The 22,216-nt window shown below is 41.5% G+C and overlaps 2 protein-coding genes across 3 annotated transcripts in view; one reads left to right on the forward strand and one right to left on the reverse strand.

Moving 5' to 3' along the window:
• Window positions 1-1,093: 1,093 nt before the first annotated feature.
• LOC104984716 (S-methylmethionine--homocysteine S-methyltransferase BHMT2-like) lies at window positions 1,094-18,854 on the reverse strand. Its single transcript, XM_010834599.1, is given in 6 exon segments — window positions 1,094-2,054; window positions 2,057-2,105; window positions 5,776-5,958; window positions 13,534-13,666; window positions 16,236-16,626; window positions 18,698-18,854. Coding segments are annotated over 5 exon segments (486 nt in total). The 5' UTR covers window positions 16,317-16,626; window positions 18,698-18,854; the 3' UTR covers window positions 1,094-2,014.
• DMGDH (dimethylglycine dehydrogenase) overlaps window positions 18,854-22,216 on the forward strand; it is a 74,538-nt gene continuing 71,175 nt past the window's right edge. Inside the window, exons 1-2 of one of the 2 annotated variants that reach the window (XM_010834596.1) lie at window positions 18,854-19,000; window positions 19,795-19,969. In XM_010834596.1, coding sequence (XP_010832898.1) covers window positions 18,900-19,000; window positions 19,795-19,969 — 276 coding nt within the window. In that variant the 5' untranslated portion in view covers window positions 18,854-18,899. Of the gene's footprint in view, window positions 19,001-19,022; window positions 19,179-19,794; window positions 19,970-22,216 lie in introns of those variants that run through there. The other variant, XM_010834597.1, reaches the window with a different exon arrangement.

A 22,216-nucleotide genomic window follows, 5' to 3' on the forward strand; every position in this document is an offset into this window, starting at 1 on the left:
TGTGCGACCCCATAGATGGCAGCTCACCAGGCTCCCCCATCCCTGGGATTCTCCAGGTAAGAACACTGGAGTGGGTTGCCATTTCCTTCTCCAATGCATGAAAGTGAAAAGGGAAAGTGAAGTCGCTCAGTCGTGTCCAACTCCTAGCGACCCCATGGACTGCAGCCTACCAGGCTCCTCCATCCATGGGATTTTCCAGGCAAGAGTACTGGAGTGGGGTGCCATTGCCTTCTCAGGACCATGTGTATAGATTTCTTCATCTTATTTTGCATCTTCAAATTTACTTCAACAACTCTTACACATTTTTTGTAATATTATTCCTAGATATTTAATCATTTTGCTGAAAATATAAAATAGATCTTTATCCACTATACTTTCAAAATAGTTGAATGTGTATAGAGAAGTGATGACTTTTGTATATAACATTTTCAACCAGTCACTTTACTGAATTCTACTGTTGTTTGTAAGAACTTTCCAGATCATCTTGAGATTTCTAGCTATATAATCATTTCATCTACATAAATTTTAATTCACTTTTACATTATTTTAAGTTATCTAAATGCATTGTCTAGTATCACCAGACCAAGGTAATAACAGAGAGGAACTGACCATACTTCCTTGACTTTATTTGGGGGCACTTTATTGATCTTATTAAATTGGAGTTAGAACCACATGGTTTGAAATAATTTTCCCCAACTTGTTTTTATTATTACCTAAAATTTGATCCAATTATTACATAAAATTTGAATCTTTCAATGTAGGAAATCTATTTTTTAAAGACTTTATTGGCTATCTGTTTGTCTCTTGGAAGTTTTATCAATGTCCGTCTCATCAACATTCTATTCTGACCATTGTACTTATTATACCCAAAATGAAATCTGTGTGTTTCATAAATCTAGGATGACTTTTGTCATACATACATATATATATTACAGAGAGAGAGGAGAGAGAGAAGGAGATGGGGAGAGAGAGATAAGGAGAGGGAGAGAGAGAGAGAAGTAAGAGCCTGGAACATAATAAATGCTTGTTGCTATTACTTTGCAAAAATATCCATGAAATTTAAATGTTCAAACACTTATAAAAGATGAATTATTTTTAATTTTATTAATTATTACAAATTGATATATTGTTTTGAAAAATAGAGAAATCAGCACATAACAAATAGCTCAAACATGTCAAGAAAATATTAGACTATGACAAATTTCAACTCTGACTTTTATAAATGTCTTCTTCAGCTGTTAATCTATTTTTACTTATTTAATTTATTTATTTACTTATTTAAAACAATCAACAATAAGTGTTTCACTGAGCATCTATTATATGCCTGGCACAATGCTAAATACTTTGAGGAAAAATATAAGAAGCATCTCGCATGGTCTTGTCCTTAGTGGTTTATAATCTAGATATTTATGATTTATAGAGATACACTGAAAAAATTCTGGGACCTAATACCTTTAAGTAAAATTATCTTTGAATTTAATCACTTTGGAAGGCTATATGATTTTTTAAAAATCCTAAAATATTTTATGCATCTGTTCCTTTGGGATTGCCTTTGGAGTCATTATACAAATCACTCAAGAAAGGCAGACTCATTACTTTAATTTTAGTTTAGAATGCTGCTCTATCCTTCTGTACCTAGTTTAGTCACCTGAATTAATCACTGCGTTTGTTGCTCACTAACTTTGGGTTATTTTAAAATCTCACATTCACTCTAACTGACACGTTTTACTATTCTTGATGCCCTTCCAAGGGATGTCCTACAGCACTACTGGACACTCAGTACCTGGAGGACGAGAAGCCTTTCTCATCAGCTTTGCATCTCGCCCAGCATCCAGCTCTCGCTTAAGCACAGCAGGACTGTAAAATGAACCCTGTATTGAATTGTCAGCGCATAAGCTGACACTTGTTCAACAGCTGAGACATCAGGGTAGGCTGAGGATAGAGGCATGGAAAGGTTCCAGATGGGGCTTGAGGGGGATTTCTTCCCATTCTGCTATTTCAGTATTTTCGTTCATCACTCCTTAGGCATCTGGCTTTGACAATGAAGGACAGAAAGAGGTCTGCCAGAAGCCAGCCGCAGATTTTCCCAATACTCCCTTCTAGCCCTGTGTTTGAAAAGATATATAGTTAATCAATTAAAAGATTTATGTCTATTGTATAAGTCAATATATTATGTGTGTGTGTGTGTAGGCTAAATACACCTAAGTTTGGTGGATGATCAGGCTAAAGTTGAATTTCAGTTTTAACATATACACAGAAAAACTGTGCCCATATCCATTAATTTCAGGAGTCTTTCCATATTTATATTCTTAATAACAGTCAGGGGTTTCAAATCACCTTACAGAAAAAGACAATGTGTTTGAATTTTACATGTTTTTGTGAATTTTATTCATCCAGAAATATCTAGCAGGATCCTTCTAACCCTATTCAATATTTTAACATAATGACAAGTATATGAAGCCAGTTTTTAAAAAATTTTAATCAATTTACTTTTGGCTGTTCGGGGTCTTCACTGGTGCGTGGGCTTTTCTCTAATTGCCATGAGCGGAGGCTGCTCTCTAGCTGCAGCATATGGGCTTCTCATTGCAGTGTCTTCTCTTGCTGAGGAACACAGGCTCTAGAAAGCGCAGGTTTCAGTGGCTTCAGTTCTCGGGCTCAGAAGTTGAGGTTTCCGGGCTCAGAGCACAGGTTCAACAGTCATGGTGCCTGTGCTTAATTGCTCTGAGGCATGTTCGATTCTCCCTGACCACGGACTGAACCCGTGTCTCCTGCAATGGCAGGTGGATTCTTTACCGCTGAGCCACCTGGGAAGCCCCTGAAGCCAGTTTTTAACATAAGGAGACAAAGTAAAATTCTTCAGAAACTAAAAACAGAATACAAATTACTCAGTATTTGTATCTTGTTTTTAGAAAAAGAAAGAACACAAGGTTCCTGGTCACAGACTTTTGTGTTAAAAATATTTTTACAGGTTTTTTCACTTTACCTATTAAACAACTAATAAGCCAGTTTTTTTGGATGATGAAAATGTCAGAAGTCTATAGGTTTTTGGGTAATTACGAAGTTTTGTGAACATCAGTATGTTTGGGAGTTTAGGGTACAAGAAATGTCTGTCTTTAGTCTACAGAATAATGTTTTAAGTTGCTAATGAATTTCAAAGATCCTTAGACAATGTATATTAAAATAAGCCATTTCTCACTTATCTGAACTATTTTAATCATCATCAAAGTATGCTTTCCTCACCTTTTAATTATATTTCTATTTAGTTGTTTTTTTTTCTAAGCATGAGACCTTAAAAAAAATCTTTCTGAATACATTTCAGAAATACATTCAGAAATACATACATTTCAGGAGAAATGTTTGCCTAAATGATTTCTTGCGTACGTCTACAATCTAAACATATTTGCATTCAGAAAATTGTCCCAGTTCAAAAATGGAGACTATTCTAAATCTCTTCCCCACTGAAATGGATAAAGTACAAAAATGGATTAAAGACATAATAGCACTGATTAGAGAAGATGGCAGAGAAGATAGCTGGTTTATGAAAGATGGAAAAGGGATGGCATTGTTTGACAGGGGAAAGAGAGAGGGAGATGGGAAGAGGATAATTCGAAACAGAACAGTGATTTAAGAAGCCTCCCAGAAAAATGTCTCCAACAATAAAGTGATTGATTGTAACAAACAGCATAATTTAGATACTGGAGAACCTTAGAGAAGGGGAAGGCCTGTTATTCTTCTTTCAAAAATAGAAAAGAAAGTTAATTAGACTTTCCTGTAAAACCAAATGTTGTATAAAGGAAGTTGTAGTCCATCTATGATGTAAATTAAAATGTCTGAATTTGGACTATGAATGAAATGTAAAAGGAAAGACTCAGTTTGACCTTGATGCTTGGAACATTCTCCTACACAGGGCTCAGGTTCTGTGAAATAGGTTTATTCCTATTTCTCTTGGTTCTGTAATGAATAATGTTTAGAAAATCATGACATAGTACCAAGATATTAGGTTGGAAATTTGATTAGTGGCACAAGATACGATAGAGATCAGATATTAAAGCAAGACGGACACTGCAGAATTTTCAGAGTAGGTGGCTAAGAGCCAGTCAGCTGACTCACTCACTGACTAAACACTGGAAAATCAGATCATAGAGACCAATGAGTCGGATACTTTGCTTGTGGTTAAATTGAGATTAGACCACGCTCTTAGAATTCGTCTCCATGAAGGAAGGATGAAAAGTCTTGTAGTCAGTTTTGAGCCTAATAGGAGAGGGTGCGCCTAAAATCAGGCTCAAGAGAAACACCAAGAAGGAAAATGAGACTCTCACAAATAGGGTATATCTGTAGTTGATCCATTGAGAAAGTCAGGATCTGAGAGTGAAGCAGAGAAAAAAATTTTACAGAAAAATGCAATGCCTGTGGCATGAGAAATAACAAAATTTCCTGGTGGAAACCTCTGAAGAGCTGTAAATACGCTCATGAGGACCTGCCAGGCCCAGGGCGTGTGGTCTGGTAACAGCGTGCCCGTCAGGCAGTAGCAGTTTACTGCTTTTCCAGCTTCTCTCCTCACTCTTTGAATCTGAAGAGGTCAGAAAGAGTGGTCAGCAATATGGGAAGGGAGGGTTGGGAGCAAGACAGAGAAAGAGAAAGATCAGAAGAGCCATCCCTGTCTTCCTACATGTTAAAATCTTCTGCTAGAAAAAAGGAGAATTTTAAGCTTGAAACAAGTTCCAAGTTTTGATTTCACATGGAATTGAACACTTAATTACTGAATTGCCATTGTGTTTTCTTATACTGTGTTTAGTTATAAACACTGATGATCTAAAAGGAATGGTATACCATAAAGAAACCAAGTACATGAGGGAGGAAAAGCGGGAGGAAATAGAGGGAGTCAATTCTTATTTTACAGAGAATGGAATCAAGAGATACTGCCTTATATTAATGGATTAAAAAATAGGTGGTTAAATATGAAATTCCAACTTGTAAAGATAACTAACAGAATAAGCAAAAATGTGACAAGGCAAAATTGGCAAAAGGAGAACAGGGAAAGTGGGAAGATCATCTGATTTAAATTTTTCAGCTTTCATAATTACCACTTAAAATTGATGAAACAAAAGTTAGAGGAACAAGACTTCAAAATATGAATGGCAAATAGGTTATCCTTGGGATAGGATGGATGTCAGGAATGGAGTGGCTTTTACCCTTCATTTTATACATCGCTATACTTATGAATTTTTATTACCATGTGCATGCATAATGTTAACAATAAATGAGATTAGAGGAAAATAGTAATGTTAATTTAAAAATTCCTACCTGGCTCTAATCCAGGGTTTGGTGTGTGTATTGAGACCATTTCCCCAGCTGCCATGTTTTTCTGAAGCTGGTGACAAAAATCCCCTCTCTGGGGCCAGCTCCTCTGCAATCGCTCTGATGTGATAGGGCGCAAAGCCACAGCACCCGCCTATGTACCTGACCCCCAGGTTGTAGGCTTCTCTGGCGTTCTTTTGAATATCCCATCTGGTTGCAACTCTGGGCTCCAGCACTGTAATACTATAGATATGGTACTTCTGTTACCACCTCTGTTTTCAAATTTTTTTTTTTTCCAATGACAAAACTAAATTTTAGAGTATGAGTTCTTCAAATAGCTCATTTTTGGTTGACTTGAAAGCCTTTGTCTTATGCAATCTCGTATCATAAGTCTGTGTTGTATTATAGTTGTTCCTTACAGTCATTTCTATTTTGTCACAAGAAATCACAAGATTGCTCATATGCGCCCGAGCTCACCAAAGGGATATTCAGGGAGATCCAGAAACCCTCCTTTGCCACAGTCGGGCATGTGGAACCCCAGGGACCACACCATCAAGGGCGCTTTCAGCTCTGCAGCCTGTCGGGCTTCCTTCATGAGGCTCATTGTCTTCAGGCTGGTCCAGGGTCCAAATCGGCAGTTCACACCAACAACTGAGGCCCCTGTGCAAAGAAATACATTTATTTACTTGTTTCACAATTTATTCACTTGTTTATTTTTTAAAATTGAAGTCTAGTTGATTTACAATGCTGTGTTAGTTTCAGATGTACAGTGAAGTGATTCAGTTAAACATATATCTAAATATATATATTCTTTTTCAGATTCTTTTTCATTATAGGTTATTACAAGATATTGAATATAGTTCCCTGTCCTATACAGTAGGTCCTTGTTGTTTATCTATTTTATACATAGAAATGTGTATCTGTTAACCCCAAACTCTTAATTTGTCTCTTCCCACTTCCTGTTCCCCTTTGGTAACTATAAGTTTGTTTTCTAAGTCTATGAGTCTTTTTCTGTTTGGTAAATACATTCGTTTGTATTATTTTATTAGATTCCACATGTAAGTGATATGATATGATATTTGTCTTTCTCTGACTTCATTTCTATAGACTAACAACAAAACATCAGAAAGAGAAATTAAGGAAACAATCCCATTTACCATTGAATCAAAAAGAATAAAATACCTAGGAATAAACCTACTTACCTAAGGAGGCAAAAGACCTGTACTCTGAAAGCTATACAACACTGATGAAAGAAATTGAACATGACACAGACAAATGGAAAGATATATAGTGCTCTTGGATTGGAAGAATCAATACTTTAAAAATGATCATACTACCCAAGGCAATCTACAGATTCAATGTAATTCCTATCAAATTATGAATGGCATTTTCCCCAAAACTAGAACAAATAATTTTAACATTTGTATGCAAACACAGAAGACGCTGAATAACCAAAACAATCTTGAGAAAGAGGAACAGAGCTGGAGGAATCAAGCTCCCTGACTTCTGTCGGTACCACAAAGATACAGTTTGGTAGTTTGTACCAAGTACATTTTGGTGAAGTGAAGTTGCTCAGTCGTGTCTGACTCTTTGCAACTTCATGGACTGTAGCCTACCAGGCTCCTCCCTCCATGGGATTCTCCAGGCAAGAGTACTGGAGTGGGTTGCTATTTCCTTCTCCAGGGGATCTTCCTGACCTGGGGATCAAACCCGGGTCTCCCACATTCCAGGCAGACGCTTTAACCTCTGAGCCACCAGGGAAGCCCCTGGTACAGTACAGTTTGGTACTGGCACAAAACTAGACACAGAGATCTTTTTTTTAATAGTTGGAAGGTGCCTTAGAAATTAGCTATCCGCCTTCACTTCTTAAGTTTTACTGATAAATCAATTCCTATTAATGATTTTACTTCCAAACTGCTCTCCCAATCTTAAGAAACATTGTTAAATTTCATAAACAATAACTGAACTGCTTATCACACCATGGGTCCACATCACCTGCCTTCACCAGCTTCACAGCACATTCTCCAGGTGTTACACCATGCATGTCTCCCTCTGGGCCGATACACATAGTGGCTGCCACAGGCTCTCCAGATTCTTTTAAGACTTCTACAGCGTGTTCAAAATACTAAGAGAAATTTAATGTTTTTCTATTGGTCCAAATAGAAAGCACACTTTAAGTGGTAGACCATAAATGTTGCAAAAAATAGTTATAAAAATTACCAAATATATATAACAAAATGTGCTAAGAAATGTGTCTCTATCAGACTGACTAAAGAATATTTTTTCTCAGTAAATTTTAATTCTTTTAACAATAACATATAGATTTTCATTCAGATATTATACTACTAATTAAAAAGATTTTAAAGTAATTAAGTACTTAAAATTATGACTTTGAAGGAACAAAAGTTTTACTTATAAATTTTGGACTCTTTTTTGTTTTAATGTAACTAGGGTGGTCTCTGAAGAATAGTGAATAGTAATAGTTTTTTATGATTTACACTTCAAAATACTTTTCTTTTTTTTTTTTTCCTCTAATTTTATTTTATTTTTAAACTTTACATAATTGTATTAGTTTTGCCAAATATCAAAATGAATCCGCCACAGTTATACATGTGTTCCCCATCCCGAACCCTCCTCCCTCCTCCCTCCCCATACCATCCCTCTGGGCCGTCCCAGTACACCAGCCCCAAGCATCCAGCGTCATGCATCGAACCTGGACTGGCAACTCGTTTCCTACATGATATTTTACATGTTTCATTGCCATTCTCCCAAATCTTCCCACCCTCTCCCTCTCCCACAGAGTCCATAAGACTGTTCAATACATCAGTGTCTCTTTTGCTGTCTCGTACACTGGGTTATTGTTACCATCTTTCTAAATTCCATATATATGCGTTAGTATACTGTATTTATGTTTTTCCTTCTGGCTTACTTCACTCTGTATAATAGGCTCCAGTTTTATCCACCTCATCAGAACTGATTCAAATGTATTCTTTTTAATGGCTGAGTAATACTCCATTGTGTATATGTACCACAGCTTTCTTATCCATTCATCTGCTGATGGACATCTAGGTTGCTTCCATGTCTTGGCTATTATAAACAGTGCTGCGATGAACATTGGGGTACACGTGTCTCTTTCCCTTCTGGTTTCCTCAGTGTGTATGCCCAGCAGTGGGATTGCTGGATCATAAGGCAGTTCTATTTCCAGTTTTTTAAGGAATCTCCACACTGTTCTCCATAGTGGCTGTACTAGTTTGCATTCCCACCAACAGTGTAAAAGGGTTCCCTTTTCTCCACACCCTCTCCAGCATTTATTATTTGTAGACTTTTGGATCGCAGCCATTCTGACTGGTGTGAAATGGTACCTCATAGTGGTTTTGATTTGCATTTCTCTGATAATGAGTGATGTTGAGCATCTTTTCATGTGTTTGTTAGCCATCTGTATGTCTTTTTTGGAGAAATGTCTATTTAGTTCTTTGGCCCATTTTTTGATTGGGTCGTTTATTTTTCTGGAGTTGAGCTGTAGGAGTTGCTTGTATATTTTTGAGATTAGTTGTTTGTCGGTTGCTTCATTTGCTATTATTTTCTCCCATTCTGAAGGCTGTAAAAATATGGAACGCTTCACGAATTTGCGTGTCATCCTTGCGCAGGGGCCATGCTAATCTTCTCTGTATCGTTCCAATTTTAGTATATGTGCTGCCGAAGCGAGCACCAAAATACTTTTCTATTCACTTCTAGTTAGATAGTCATACACTCATGACCACGTTCAGTCTCTAAGTCATGTCCTACTCTGTCTGACCCCAGGGACTGTAGCCCATCAGGCTCCTCTGTTCAGGGATTTTCCAGGCAAGAGTACTAGAGTGGGTTGCCATTTCCTTCTCCAGGGGATCTTCCTGACCCGAGAATTGAAACCATGTCTCCTGTGTCTCCTGCATTGGCAGGAGGATTCTTTACTACCGAGCCACCTGGGAAGCCCTGTTATTCATAAGTGCTTCATAAAATAGGAATGGAAATCTGATTATTTCCCCAGGTGAGAATACTGAGGCCCAGAGAAGGGAGGGGTACCTATTGAGTGTCTTTGCTGATGGTGGAGAGGACACCTTGTCTGGTAAACCCAGGCCATTTGCTGCGGTGCGTCCCCTGCACTTAAGGAACCCCCTAAAGAGCCACAATTGAAGAGCTGATCTTAGTTTAAGTAGGTGGAGAAAAGCTAGCAGAAATCTCTGTGTTTCTTCCTTCTTGACTTAGATTCTGCAGAAGCAATGGAATCGTGGAGAAAGTCAAAAGAGAGGCTTTTAAAAAACAAACTTATGTTCTCACCCATGTGGAGAACATGCAGGGTGGAGTTTGCCTTCATTTTTGTAGATGACTTTCCAGGTGGATTAGCCAGGCATGGGTAGCCCTAAGCCTTGAGAAGGATGATGAAGCAAGGTTTCTCATAGACTCGGTAGGATGACTGGGGAACTGGCAGTTGGGAGGCTATTGTCCTTGTCAAGGGTAAAACCTGGGTTGAGGCCTTGACTCAGACAGTAGCAATCATGATGGGAAATTAGGGGGATGGGAGGAAGAGAATACTCTGGGACTTCATGTGTAGTCAGTGACAACTTTTATTGATTCTAACTTCAAAATATTGCTCATGTGTTACAACTTTAGTGAAAGTGGAGAGATGGGGTGAGCAAGGCATGGACGGAGGTGGGCAAGTAAACACTGCTTGGCCCTGAGTGTTACTGGGGGGCCTGGAGGAGCCCCAGCAGCTGCCTGTCCCCTAGGTTTCGCTCCCTGACAGCCTCTGCTCCCCAGCCCCCAGCTCCTTCCTGCCCTGCCTCTCCTGTAGGAGAAGATGCTCCCAGAATTCCTGTCCCTGTTCACTTACCCTACATTGTAGGGTCCCCCAAGAGTCAGCTGCTGCAACCACCCAGAATGAAACCAAAGGCTACAGGTCGGCCTGTCCTGGCTCTGTTCTTTGGCTTCACAGAGAATCTAGCACACAAGCGAGAGGATGTTGGCTTTGACCATAGTGCATGTAAGCAAACCTTTGACCATGCACAGGGAGGGAATGAGGCCACAGGGCAGTCCCATACTCTTATGAAAGTTGAAGACTATGCAGTTATATCAAAATAGAGTTAATTTTTTCCCTATAACATTGGCTTACCTCTGCAATCAAGAAATCTACATTTTTCCTGGCAAAAATCTCTAGCTATAGTCGAAAAAGCTTTTTAATTCTAACTTCATCCTTGTGGTGTGCGTACAACGATGTCCGGCAGATCCCCCCTGCTACCAAAGCATCCCCTTTGTCAGCTACTTCTCTGGCGAGGTCACAGGCAGCGGTTGTTTACAGCTTCCCACTGAAGTTAGAGAGCAAGAGTTCACATGGTGAGCCTGGCATTTGAAACGTGGAATGTAATAAGTAACAAAGAGGGCAATGAGCAAGTGGCATGAGTACAAGTCACTGGTTTAACCTGAAGTTCGAGAAGACCAGCAGAGTTGGGTACCATCTCCTGTACTCCCAATGAGCTTGTATTTCCATTATTGTACTTACCACGCTGGTCTTAGTGAATGCTCAGTTTTGGAGAATCCCATGGACAGAGGAGCCTGGAGGGCTACAGTCCATTGGATTAAAAGGAGTCAGACACGACTGAGCGACTTAGCACGCATGCATGGGCCTCCCCACTGGGCTGTGAGCCACTTCAGAATAGAGTCTATGCCTTTGTATTGTCTCTGTATTTAGCACAGAGAATGGACTATAACAGGTACTCAGTAAATGTTGGTTGGTTGAATGAATAAATAGGCGTTAATGTTTACAAGTATTAATACTCTCCATTTGCAGAATATCTAGCAATACTTCCATAGCCTTCACCTTATCCATTTTTCCCAACAACCCAGTGCATGTAAACATGTTATCACACAGCCAGTAGATGGCAAAGTTGGGTATCAAACCCAGTTCTCCTCATTCCTAGCCAGTGATGCTGTCTTCCCTGGAACCATCCTGTCTGCAGATGTCAGAAAAAGAAGAATGTGAAATGAGAAGGTAGAGATCTGTAGTGTCCTTTCTCAACAAAAACCTAGCACGGAGAATGGCCATGCCCTTCCAATAGCCTGTTTTCCCCCAGTCCCATCCTCTACCCTTCCCCTAGATAAACAGACAAAAAATAATTATTTTTTTACATAAGTTTACATAATGATGAATTACTTAATGAATATTCTATGTGGAGGAATTTGTAATAAAGCACAGTACAGCATCAGGTCAGTTCCATGGATTCTCTTCAGGAGGTTATTTCTATTATAGATGACCCCTCTTCCCACCCCACCCCACCCCCAGCTGCCACAGTGCAGTCTACCAGGCTTTCCATATTGTTCTCACGGGCAGAAAAAGTGAAAGTCTGCATGACATCTGATCCCACCCTCAAGAATTCCATGTGAGAGCTGGTGAACTGCCAAGGAGTTGTTTTTTATTTTCCATTGAAATTTTGAAAAAGTAAAAAAATCACAGAAACTATCATTTTTAGCAGCAGCTCATCCACTCACATCTCTTTCAATCATACACACTTCCAAACCAAGTACTTATACAGAAATTGCAGATTCAGGTCAGTAGAATTCAGGGATGGGAAAAGGCAGAGTCCATACCAAACGGGGGCTGTTGAAAGTAACCTCATGTTGACCTGCCAATGGGCCTCTTGGCCTGGTGCAGTCACAGGCAGGCCTTAAGGCTGGGTTGGCCCACTGATCCTTGGTCTCTTGGTATAACAAGGGTTTATTCATTTGCCAGTGTCAAGAAGGATGTAGCTGGTCTACTTATAGTCAGTAGTGGGAAGCCCTCCAAGTAGAATGAGGGAATTCTCACAGCAGGCAGAATGCAGATGGTAGAGCCCCCACCAAATGGGGTCGAGTCAAGCAGCTGGGAGACGCGGCCAGAGAGCTTTCCTTGTCCATCGGACTCGCCTTCCTCTTGCTCTTCATCCCTCTCCCCCCACTTCAATCTCCATCCTACTATTTCAGCACTTTGTTCCTGAGAGTGCAAAAAAGATCTTCTACAATTAAGAATGAGTTCTTCTTGGGCCAGATGAAGTCTCTCTGCTAACACCAGAAAGACAGAACTTTGTCCTACCATCTAACTCTGAGTGTCTGATGGAACAGTAATCGTGGCCATTGGGTACTTATATGCTGGGCATTTCATGTGGGTTAACTCATGAGTCCTCACAAGCAGCCCATGTCATGCTCCCGTGTGACAGATGAAGAAACTCATCCTCAGAGGTCAAATGACTTGCCCAGGGTCACTCAGCTGGTCAGTAAAACCCATGTTTGTCTGACACACTGTGCATGTATGAACAAAAGGAGAACAAATCAAAAGTCCCATCCCAGCTTGTATCCTGTTTCACCCATTTCTTCTTTGGCTGTATTTCCCACTTTAATTTAGGAAGCAAATACAAAGAAGAGCAAACTTTACAGAATTAAAGTTTCAATTTGATGTTACCAACCAATTCTATCACAGTTTCTACCTCCAACTCTTTTTTGTTTTTTGTTTTTTTTTCAGCCAAGAGGACGAAGTAAAACTGTGTTTATTTCTTTGCCCCTTTTCTCCCCACAACAGAACCTGGTTGTCTCCTGTCTAAGCTCTGTTAAGTTTAAAAGTGAAAAGTGAAAGTTTCTTAGTTGTGACCAACTTCGTGACTCCATGGACTATACAGTCCATGGAATTCTCCAGGCCAGAATACTGGAGTGGGTAGCCATTCCCTTCTCCAGGGGATCTTCCCAACCCAGGGATCAAATCCAGGTCTCCCGCATTGCAGGCGGATACTTTACCAGCTGAGTCACCTGGAATTACCATTAATCATCCCTATCAAACATACTGTTTTAATATCATATGCAAATTAGCCAGACAGATGATTCTGAAGCAATAATAGTTTTCTTGTGTTACGGAAACTCTTGAATATACATAAGGTAAATAAATATTCATGGAACAAATATTAGGATATATATTTTAGCACTCCCTATGCATAAAGATGTAAGTGTATGTGTGTGAGGGAGAGAGAGAGAGCTCACACACACATGCAAGAGTGGGGAGGATGGGAGAGAGAGAAGCCATTTCTTCTATTTGATTCGTTTACAGCCAGTATCACCACATCTTAGCAATTCTGGCAAGTGAAACAGTGCTTAGAAAACACTCGCTGTTTAGCTTCTCTCAGCCAGATCTAAGCAATTGTCACCCAGTTAACCACTGAGGGTGATGCTGGCACCGACCTGCGTTTGGATGCTCTACTACGGCTTCTGGAGTCCAGAGCCCGGCCTTCATGTAGCCCCTCTTCTCCAGAGTTAGGAGGAAGCTGCCATCTCCAACCACAACCTCCCCACTATCCAGACATTCCAAAAGGCCCTGAAGAATAGAAAGAAAAATCACCTTCTTTTTATTTTTCCTAAAAGCAGTTTCCAGTTGTAGGAAAGGTGGGTACAGTGGTCTTACAGCTCCAGTTTTGTGAAAATCATCTGTGCCTGATAGTATTTCAGAAAACTTGAGTAGACTCTATTGGACAATCCAGGTACTTGTTTTGCCCCAAGTTCTGTGACTATTTTTTCTTAAATACCATTTAATATGAATCAAATTATAGTGAAAATGCTGATTCCATGATATTTTGATTTTTCAAGATGTTTGTGGTAGACACTGCTTATCGCCTAACTAACATTCATTTTTTTCTCCTCGTGTTTGCTAATGTATTTTGTTTGGGGAGACAATGTCCCCAACTTAAAAAAAATTCTCGGGTCTCAGGCTCCTTTGCTGTGGGGGACTGGCCGTGTGATACAGTGGTGGCCGATGGGTCTAAGTGAAAGCCTGCTGAAAATTTCTAGAAGAGATTTGTTTTCCTGATAGAGATGCCCACACCCTTCCATCTTGTCCCTTTTTCTCCTTCCTGTCTGGACTATCAGCTCAAGTCCTGGTGCCACAGCCATCATCTTGCAGCCATGCCATTGAAAGCCACGTGCTAGGGCTGAGGGCACAGGCTGATACCTGCAGCCTGGTGTCTTGACCACAGCTTAGAGGAGCTGCAGAGGCCGTGGACCGTGACTGCATTTTTTAGGTGAGAAAAATAAACCTCTTTTTTTGTGTGAACCATTGGACATAATCCTACTAGACACAGCATTTCATAGTTCTGCCCTACATTTTTCCGGGATGTCCCCAGACTTGTTATCATTTGGTACTCCTAACAAGTCTGGGAGCTAGGCAGGACAGACAGTTTTTATTGCAATTTCATAAATGAGGAAACTGAGGTTCAGAGAGGCTGAGTGAATTGCTCAAGATCATAGAGCTCAGTAGCTAAAACAGTAGACGTCAGACCTTCTAAATTTCTAATCTAGTCTCTCTTTTGCCTCCTTTCTAGTCAGCCCACCTATAACCTGAATAAAAGATTGCATCCAGAGCAGTTATCCAAGGGCTAATGGTGTCCATTGAGTATAAAGTACGTCCCCAGATACCTACATGGTTCATCCTCTCATTTCCTTCAGGTCATTTGTCAAGTGTCATTTTCTTCCAGAGAGACCTTCCTTTTGATTTATAAAAACTGCAAATAGCCCCATGGGAATCCTTATCCTTCTTGCATAGACTACATTAGTTGAAGATATAACCTTTTTCTCTTTTATTTTTACAATTTTGAAAGTATGATAACACATTTACAGGAGACTTGGGAAATACAGAACAAAGTTATGTATAGTTTATTTTTTAAGTAGATAAATTAAGATTTTTAGTTGGGGTTTCAATATCAAATTCTCAAAAATTAGTAGAATGAATATACAGAAAGACAAGAATATAGAAGATCTGAAAAGCATCAAGTGTCTCCTAGTTTATAGTCTATGGGAACTTGAATAAAATTTGTATCCTACTGTTGTGTGAAAATTGTATGAATCTTAACTAGCTTGAATTGGTTTGAAGATACAACCTTTTAGTGAGAATATCAGCCAGTTCATCTCAACTCTGCCTACAGCTGGACACAGAGCAGTGCGTGAATAGGGGAGCTGCCCCTTGTAACCAGTCACATCTGCAGCTCAGGAAAGTATGTTAGAAGTGGCTGCCCTGAGGCTAAACCCCAGGCCACTGTCCTCCGCCGTTTTCCTGTGGAGGGAAGTGGAATGCAGCCCAGCTGTGTCAACCAGCAACACTGTTTTGGCAGAGAGAGCTCCTGACTCTGGTTATTTTTCCATACTTCATATCCAAAGATAAATTTTAGCTGAATGTAGAAGAAATGTTAATGTATTCTATGATTCTCACCTCTCTCCCTACTCCCTCCATAGAGTGAAATTTGCTCCTTTCATTTTGTACTTTTGAAACATAAAAAGGACTTAAACTTCCACTGAGACCTTCCCACATACTAGATCCAGTTTCTAGGCAAGAGGGATAAACATTGGAATAATGGTCACTGCCCTCAAGAAGCTCTAAGTTCTGGTTGCCTTGGGGAAGGCCATTATATCGACAGACCATCACAGTACAGGGTAATGACTAAATGCTGTGGAGGGATGTGGAAGAGAGAATCAAAGGTATCATCATTTGTCTCAAATTCCAAATTGAAAATCTAACGTATTTCAATGAAGCTAACTTTGTTAAGAGTTGGATTGAATATTACACATTCAACAATTCTAGAGGGGAAAATATTAACACACAATCTGGCTATTATAGGTTGATCTCTCACCTCCCACATCCGATCTGTCATAGGGTCACACCAAGCATATCTATTTAACGCATCTCACATATGCCCCCTCCCCTATCCTTACTGCCCTGGACTGTTATAATGGTCTCCAGTTCACTCCAGCCTGCTCTAAACTATCTTCCACTGCTGCCAGAACAAAGCCTTGTCTGATCTACTCTTATTTATGATTACATCCCCTTTTGTCTCTTGCTGAAGTCTCTAGCTTCCATTCCTGCATCCATCATCTGTGTTGCATATCTGGTCACTTACCTGTTGCCTCTGTTTGGCTGTAAGATGCTTGAGGCTCAGGTGACAAGCCTGTCTTGTCACCTTCTTGTCTCTCCACCTCATATGGCACCCAAAGTGAAGTGAAGTGACAGTCGCTTAGTCGTGTCCATTCTTTGCGATCCCATGGACTGTAGCCTGTGAGGGTTCTCTGTCCATGGAATTCTCCAGGCAAGAAAACTGGAGTCAGTTGCCACTCCCTTCTCCAGGAGATCTTCCTGACCCAGGGGTCGAACCTGGGTCTCCCGCATTGCAGGCAGATTCTTTACCATCTGAGCCACAGGGGAAGTAGGCCCTTAATAAACTATGCCAAGAGTTAGCAGATGACTGGATTGTTTTGAAAATGTCACGTATCTCATATGTTACAAGTTTGGTCCTGACAAGGAGGGAAAAAAATAATACTTTAATAGAAAATTAGCTAGGGTTTTAAGAAAATGATAGTGGAAATTCGACTGTTGCCTTCATGATAACAAGTAAGACATTTTTATCTGTCATCTGGATGTTTGTCCAGTATTTTAAAATTTTGCCAGTTTTCTAAACAGCTATTAGCAAAATAAATTATCAAGATATGCAATCAGAGCATCTTTTAGCCCTTCTTTCACTGCTAGACTTAACACCTCAGTTAACTGCTATACCTTTACAATCTAAATATAGCTCTAAAATGACAGAGGACTGTGTAAAATAAAGAACACTGTAAATTATTTGCACTATATCTATATTTTCATTCCAGCCTCCCTTTCTGTTTGGCAGTGACTCTCCCTGGGATCTGAGTTAGCTCTGAGAGGCACTGATGCCCTCTTTTTGCAGATAGCAGTATTTAAACCTCTTGGATTTAAGATCTGGCTTCAGGGCACCTTTATTCACATACAGAGGAGTAGGGCAACTTCACTTTGTGGCAGGAAGCTGCCAGAGGTCCAGTCTACTTAAAATCTCTCTCCATCTGCCTGAAATTGCTACCAGGACTGCTCATTTGTATTAAAGAAAGCAATTGGAGCTGTCCTCTGTGGCAGTTAAATGAATACTTAAGATGCACCTGTTAGCTGAGAAGAGTGGTGAGCTTAGCTCTACCCCACTAACATTTAACTCCCAGGCCCATATTAGCATGGGCTCTTGTATGAAAATCTTGGTGTTGCAAAGAGCAGAGCCCAGCAGGAAACAGAACAGGGAAAGCATATTGAAGGAAAAAAAAAAAAAAACCTTTAAAGAAATGAACTGAAAAGTAAACATAATATTAGAGAAAGAAATCATCATAAGGTTCTTCTTTTTATCATGCTTATTTTCTTCAATGCCCATATTTTACTTTTATAACCAGAAAAATATATCCAAAATATGTTTTTTGTTAAGTTTTTTAAACTCATATTCCACATCTTATATTATTACTATCATTATTGTGTATTTCTGTACAGTGTGTGTATAAATATTTTTAATATAGTTGGGATCAGTCTGTGACATTTCATATCTCCTTTTGTAACTTATTGCCAAAGCACTTTGCCTGTTTCCACACTCAACTTTTTAATTGGCTGCCTAATAGCTTATTAAGTGAGTGATCTTTATTTACAGAGCCAGGACTGTGGGGCATCTTGGTTGCCCCTATCTTTTTAGTATAAATGAAATGGTGGTGCACGTTTCCACTTCTATCCTGTCGCTGCCTTGCCCACCCTCTCTTCTGAATTATCTGGCACAGGTGGCTCGCTTTGAGGAGTTTGGAGATGTTCCGCGCCCAAGTTCACGCCCTTCCTGATTGTGTTTTGTCACGTCTCCTCCCCACCACGCGCGCATCTAGTGTGAAAATGGGGGAACAGGGCGACAGCTGGGAAGCACATCAGGAAAGGGGAGCTAGGAGACCGTAACTGCCGGACTACATGAGGTGGAGCCCCTACCCCTCCGCCCAGCACACCCCCACCCTAATCCCCGCTGCGGGTCTGAGGTGTCCGCGTCTGGGACTGGTTTCAGGCCAGTGCGAGGCTTGGGGGGTTCAGACAACCGCTCTTCTTCAAACGTGAGAGGAACGCGCTTTGGGACAGTTGAGTGGAAGAGCTGTGGGTGCAGGTGGGCTGAGGGTAGAAAACGTGAGCGCCATCTAAGTCTGAAAGGCTGTATTTCAAATACCTGCTCCACCTGGACCCGATCTATGAGCCTGAACTAGTCTGCTGACTCTGAGCCTCAGTTTCCTCACCTGTAAAGTGGGAATAAAAGTGAAGCGGAGATAATTTGCATAGAGCACTAGCGCGGTGCAGGTACCGAGGCGAGGCTCCATAGCTGGTACCTAAGATTGCTATCTCATTCTGACACCGAGGCGGTACTGTAGTCCTGCCGACTCGCGAGGGGGTAAACGGAGGCTCAGAGCCCTCCAGGTGCCTCGCCCGGGCCGCAGAGCTTGGCCAGGGACTGAGGTGGAGCCCCCGGGCCAGGAGGGCTGAGTACCTCCCGGGCTCCCCGAAACTCACCTTCTTGACTCTGGGCCCCTCGATCGGTGCCATTGCGCCTCTCGGTGCAGCACCGAGTGGCGGGAGCGCGCGCCGCCAGGAGCCCGCCCCTCGTCCGGGGGAGGGTCCCGCCCGCCCGCCCGCCTGCCCGCCCGCCCGCCCGCCTGCCCTTTAGTCCTCTGGCTTGGGAGCCGATGCCCGCGCCCTCGCCCTCAGCCTCGCCATGCTCCGTCCGGGCATACGGCGGCTGCGGGGCCTCAGGCTGCTGGGCTTCCCGCCGAGGGGCTCCCCCGGCTGCCCACGCGCAGTCTGCAGCCGCCAAGGGTGAGTGGGGCCGGTCTACGCGGAGATCCGCGCCTGGACAGCTGCGGGGTTGCAAGCGAGGGGCCGAGACGTCTCCGGCTATGGGCACTTGGGCACTTCTAACCCTCACCTTCTTCAGTCAACTGTAGTGTCTTCTGTATTTTATCCAGAGATGGTCCGTGGGAAGGCAAACACAGGGGTATATATGGTCTTCCTTGGCTTATTATACCTTGTTTCTTTACAGTTCATCCTGGAGAAACTCATGATCTAGCTAGCTAGGAAGACAGTCATGCATATAAACATATCCAGCCGCTGAGCAATAATTATAATTAGAGAAGCAGGTACACGGAGAGAGGACCTTAAGCGAGGAAGAACATTGCACTCCTGGCTTTCTTCAACCTGGAAAACATTGGAGAGAGGAGGTGATCCAAGATTTATAGATAATGGACTTCATGATGATTATGGTTTTTCATGTAATAAAATGATAAGTGTGTTTTTAAAGTAGATTGAGATAGATTATTCTCTATGTTTCTTTGCGAAAAAGAAGTCATTTGTTCAATTCTTTAGCTCTATTAGTTATCTACAATTGGTCAGAATTATGGAAAATGGGGTTCAGATCCGTCCTCCTCCCTCTCCCAACTAAGTCAGGCTGAGGCTCCCCAGATGATTAGATCAATAAATGCAAATCTCACAGACACTAGATGTTAAGTACTAGAAGAATAAATAAGGAGACTCATACTAGTCAGAAAAAAACAAACAGAAAACTTTAAGTATCATAGCCTAGTAAAGCTAATATTAAATAAATTGTCTTCCAGAGAGGAAAACCCACCCTTATCTGCAGAATCAAGATGGAAAGACAGAGCAGAAACAGTGATCATTGGAGGTGGCTGCGTTGGTGTGAGTCTGGCTTATCATTTGGCCAAAGCAGGCATGAAAGATGTGGTCCTTCTGGAGAAATCAGAGCTCACTGCTGGATCCACCTGGCACGCAGTAAGAGAACACCTCAGCACTGTCACAGGCACCAAGCTATGCACTTGCAGGATTGGTTTCTTTTCCATTCACAGCTCCCCACTGTGAGCCCTTTAGAGTGAGTTCCCTTTTCATAGTGTTGGAAAGTGCAATTGCAGCTTAGCTGATGGACTTCCAGGGGGGTGATCAACATTTATGATGTTGGTCATCTTGATAAGATCATCTTGAACATATGGCTTCTGGATTCACAACCTGGTTCTGTCCTTTTCTACTTATGTGACTTCCAGCAAGTTACTTAAGCTTCCATTTTCCAATATGTGAAATTGGAATAATATTAATAAGTGAAAGTGCAAGTCGCTCAGTCATGTCCCCTCTTTGCGACCCCACAGACTATACAGTCCGTGGAATTCTCTAGGCCAGAATACTGAAGTGGGTAGCCTTGCCCTTCTCCAGGGGATCTTCCCTGGAGTCAAACCCAGGAATCGAACCCAGGTCTCCCATGTTGCAGGCAGATTCTTTACCAGCTGAACCATAAGGGAATATTAATGGTCCCTACCAAATAGGGTGATGATGAAGATTGAGTTAATATGTGTAAAGTTATTATGGTGAGCAATTAGTAAATGTTAGCTTTTGTATCAAAGGATAGTGGCTGAATATAGGCCTAAGACCTATGTACCCTCACCTGGCTTTAGTCATCCTTTTATATTTATTAATTTATAATTTTAGTTTAATGCTGGGTGACAACAGCTTGGCTTCATGAGGACTTAACTATGACAGCTGAGAACGTGTGACATAGCTCTCGTGTTAATTAAGACACACAACCGAGTTTATCTTGCATATTTAATGGTATGCACAATTGTTCCAGTTCTGTACAATAATTGGGCTTAGGTGGAAAGCTGCTCAAGTAAATGAGGTGATTGGCAGTACTTTCATACTGCCCATCTAGTTATTTCTGAAGTCAGGATGGGAGAGGAAGTTTTTAACAACATTAGATTCCACTTATGTTTGGAAGAAGAGTTGGGATAAACAACAAGTTCTGACTATATAGTACAGGGAACTGTAATCAATATCCTGTAATAAACCAAAATGGAAAGAATATGAAAAAGAATATATGCATGTCTATTTACATATATTTGAGTCACTTTGCTATACACCAGAAACTAACACAACATGGTAAATCAACTATCAGTTCAGTTCAGTGGTTCAGTCGTGTCTGACTCTTTGTGATCCCATGGACTTCAGCATGCCAGGCTTCTCTGTCCATCACCAACTCCCAGAGCTTGCTCAAACTCATGTACATTGAGCTGGTGATGCCATCCAACTATCCCATCATCAACTATTCCTTGATTTAAAAAAAAAGAGTTGGGTAGTGTTACCTTCTGCCTATCATCCCTTTCTGTCATTGGCTTTCTTCCATTGAGACAAGAGGGAATGCCGCTTTTAGAGGCCTTTTGACACCCAGAATGTACTCTTGGTATGGGATATAGTGGATCTCCTTTCTCCAGCCAAGTTTGGGGGAGGGCACTGCCCAGACTTAAGCCTAGTTCACTCCAGAGTCCCCATGGTCATGTAGTCAGACTACACCTGCCAACTGGACGGAGACTTCTAGAAAAACAGCACCAAGCCCAGTTTCTCTCCCTTCTTTCCTGCCAGCCCCCTCACCCCTCAGTCTGGGATGGAGGCCGGGTCCTCCTTGAGTGTCTCTCTCTGTTTGTTTTTCCCGAGTATCTCTTCTGCGCCCCCACTGGCACACTTGTCTCTTGTGTCACCGGTCCTGGCTCAGCTACTTTCCTGGTATCTGGAGAGACGGTCCAGGAAGCCATTGACACTTCTGGCTCTTCTCCCCTCCCTGAACCAGACTTCCTAGGCAGGCTTCCTGTTGTCATGTAATAGAAAGCTTGTATTTATCCCCCACCTTTCTCTAACTCCTTTTTAGCAGACATTTGGTCATTCTTTCAACAAATATTTATGAAGAGCCTGTATTGTGTCAGGGCTTCCCTCATAGCTCAGTTGGTAAGGAATCCGCCTGCAGTGCAGGAGACCCCAGTTCGATTCCTGGGTTGGGAAGATCTACTGAAGAAGGGATAGGCTACCCACCCTAGTATTCTTGGACTTGCCTGGTGGCTCATCTGGTAAAGAATCTGCCTGCAATGTGGGAGACCTGGGTTCAGTCCCTGGGTTGGGAAGATCCCCTGGAGAAGGGAAAGGCTACCCACTCCAGTGTTCTGGCCTGGAAAATTCCATGGTCTGTAAAGTCCATGGGGTCGC

This window comes from Bison bison, unplaced genomic scaffold, assembly GCF_000754665.1.
Source record: "Bison bison bison isolate TAMUID 2011002044 unplaced genomic scaffold, Bison_UMD1.0 scf7180017864034, whole genome shotgun sequence".
Lineage (NCBI taxonomy): Eukaryota > Metazoa > Chordata > Mammalia > Artiodactyla > Bovidae > Bison > Bison bison.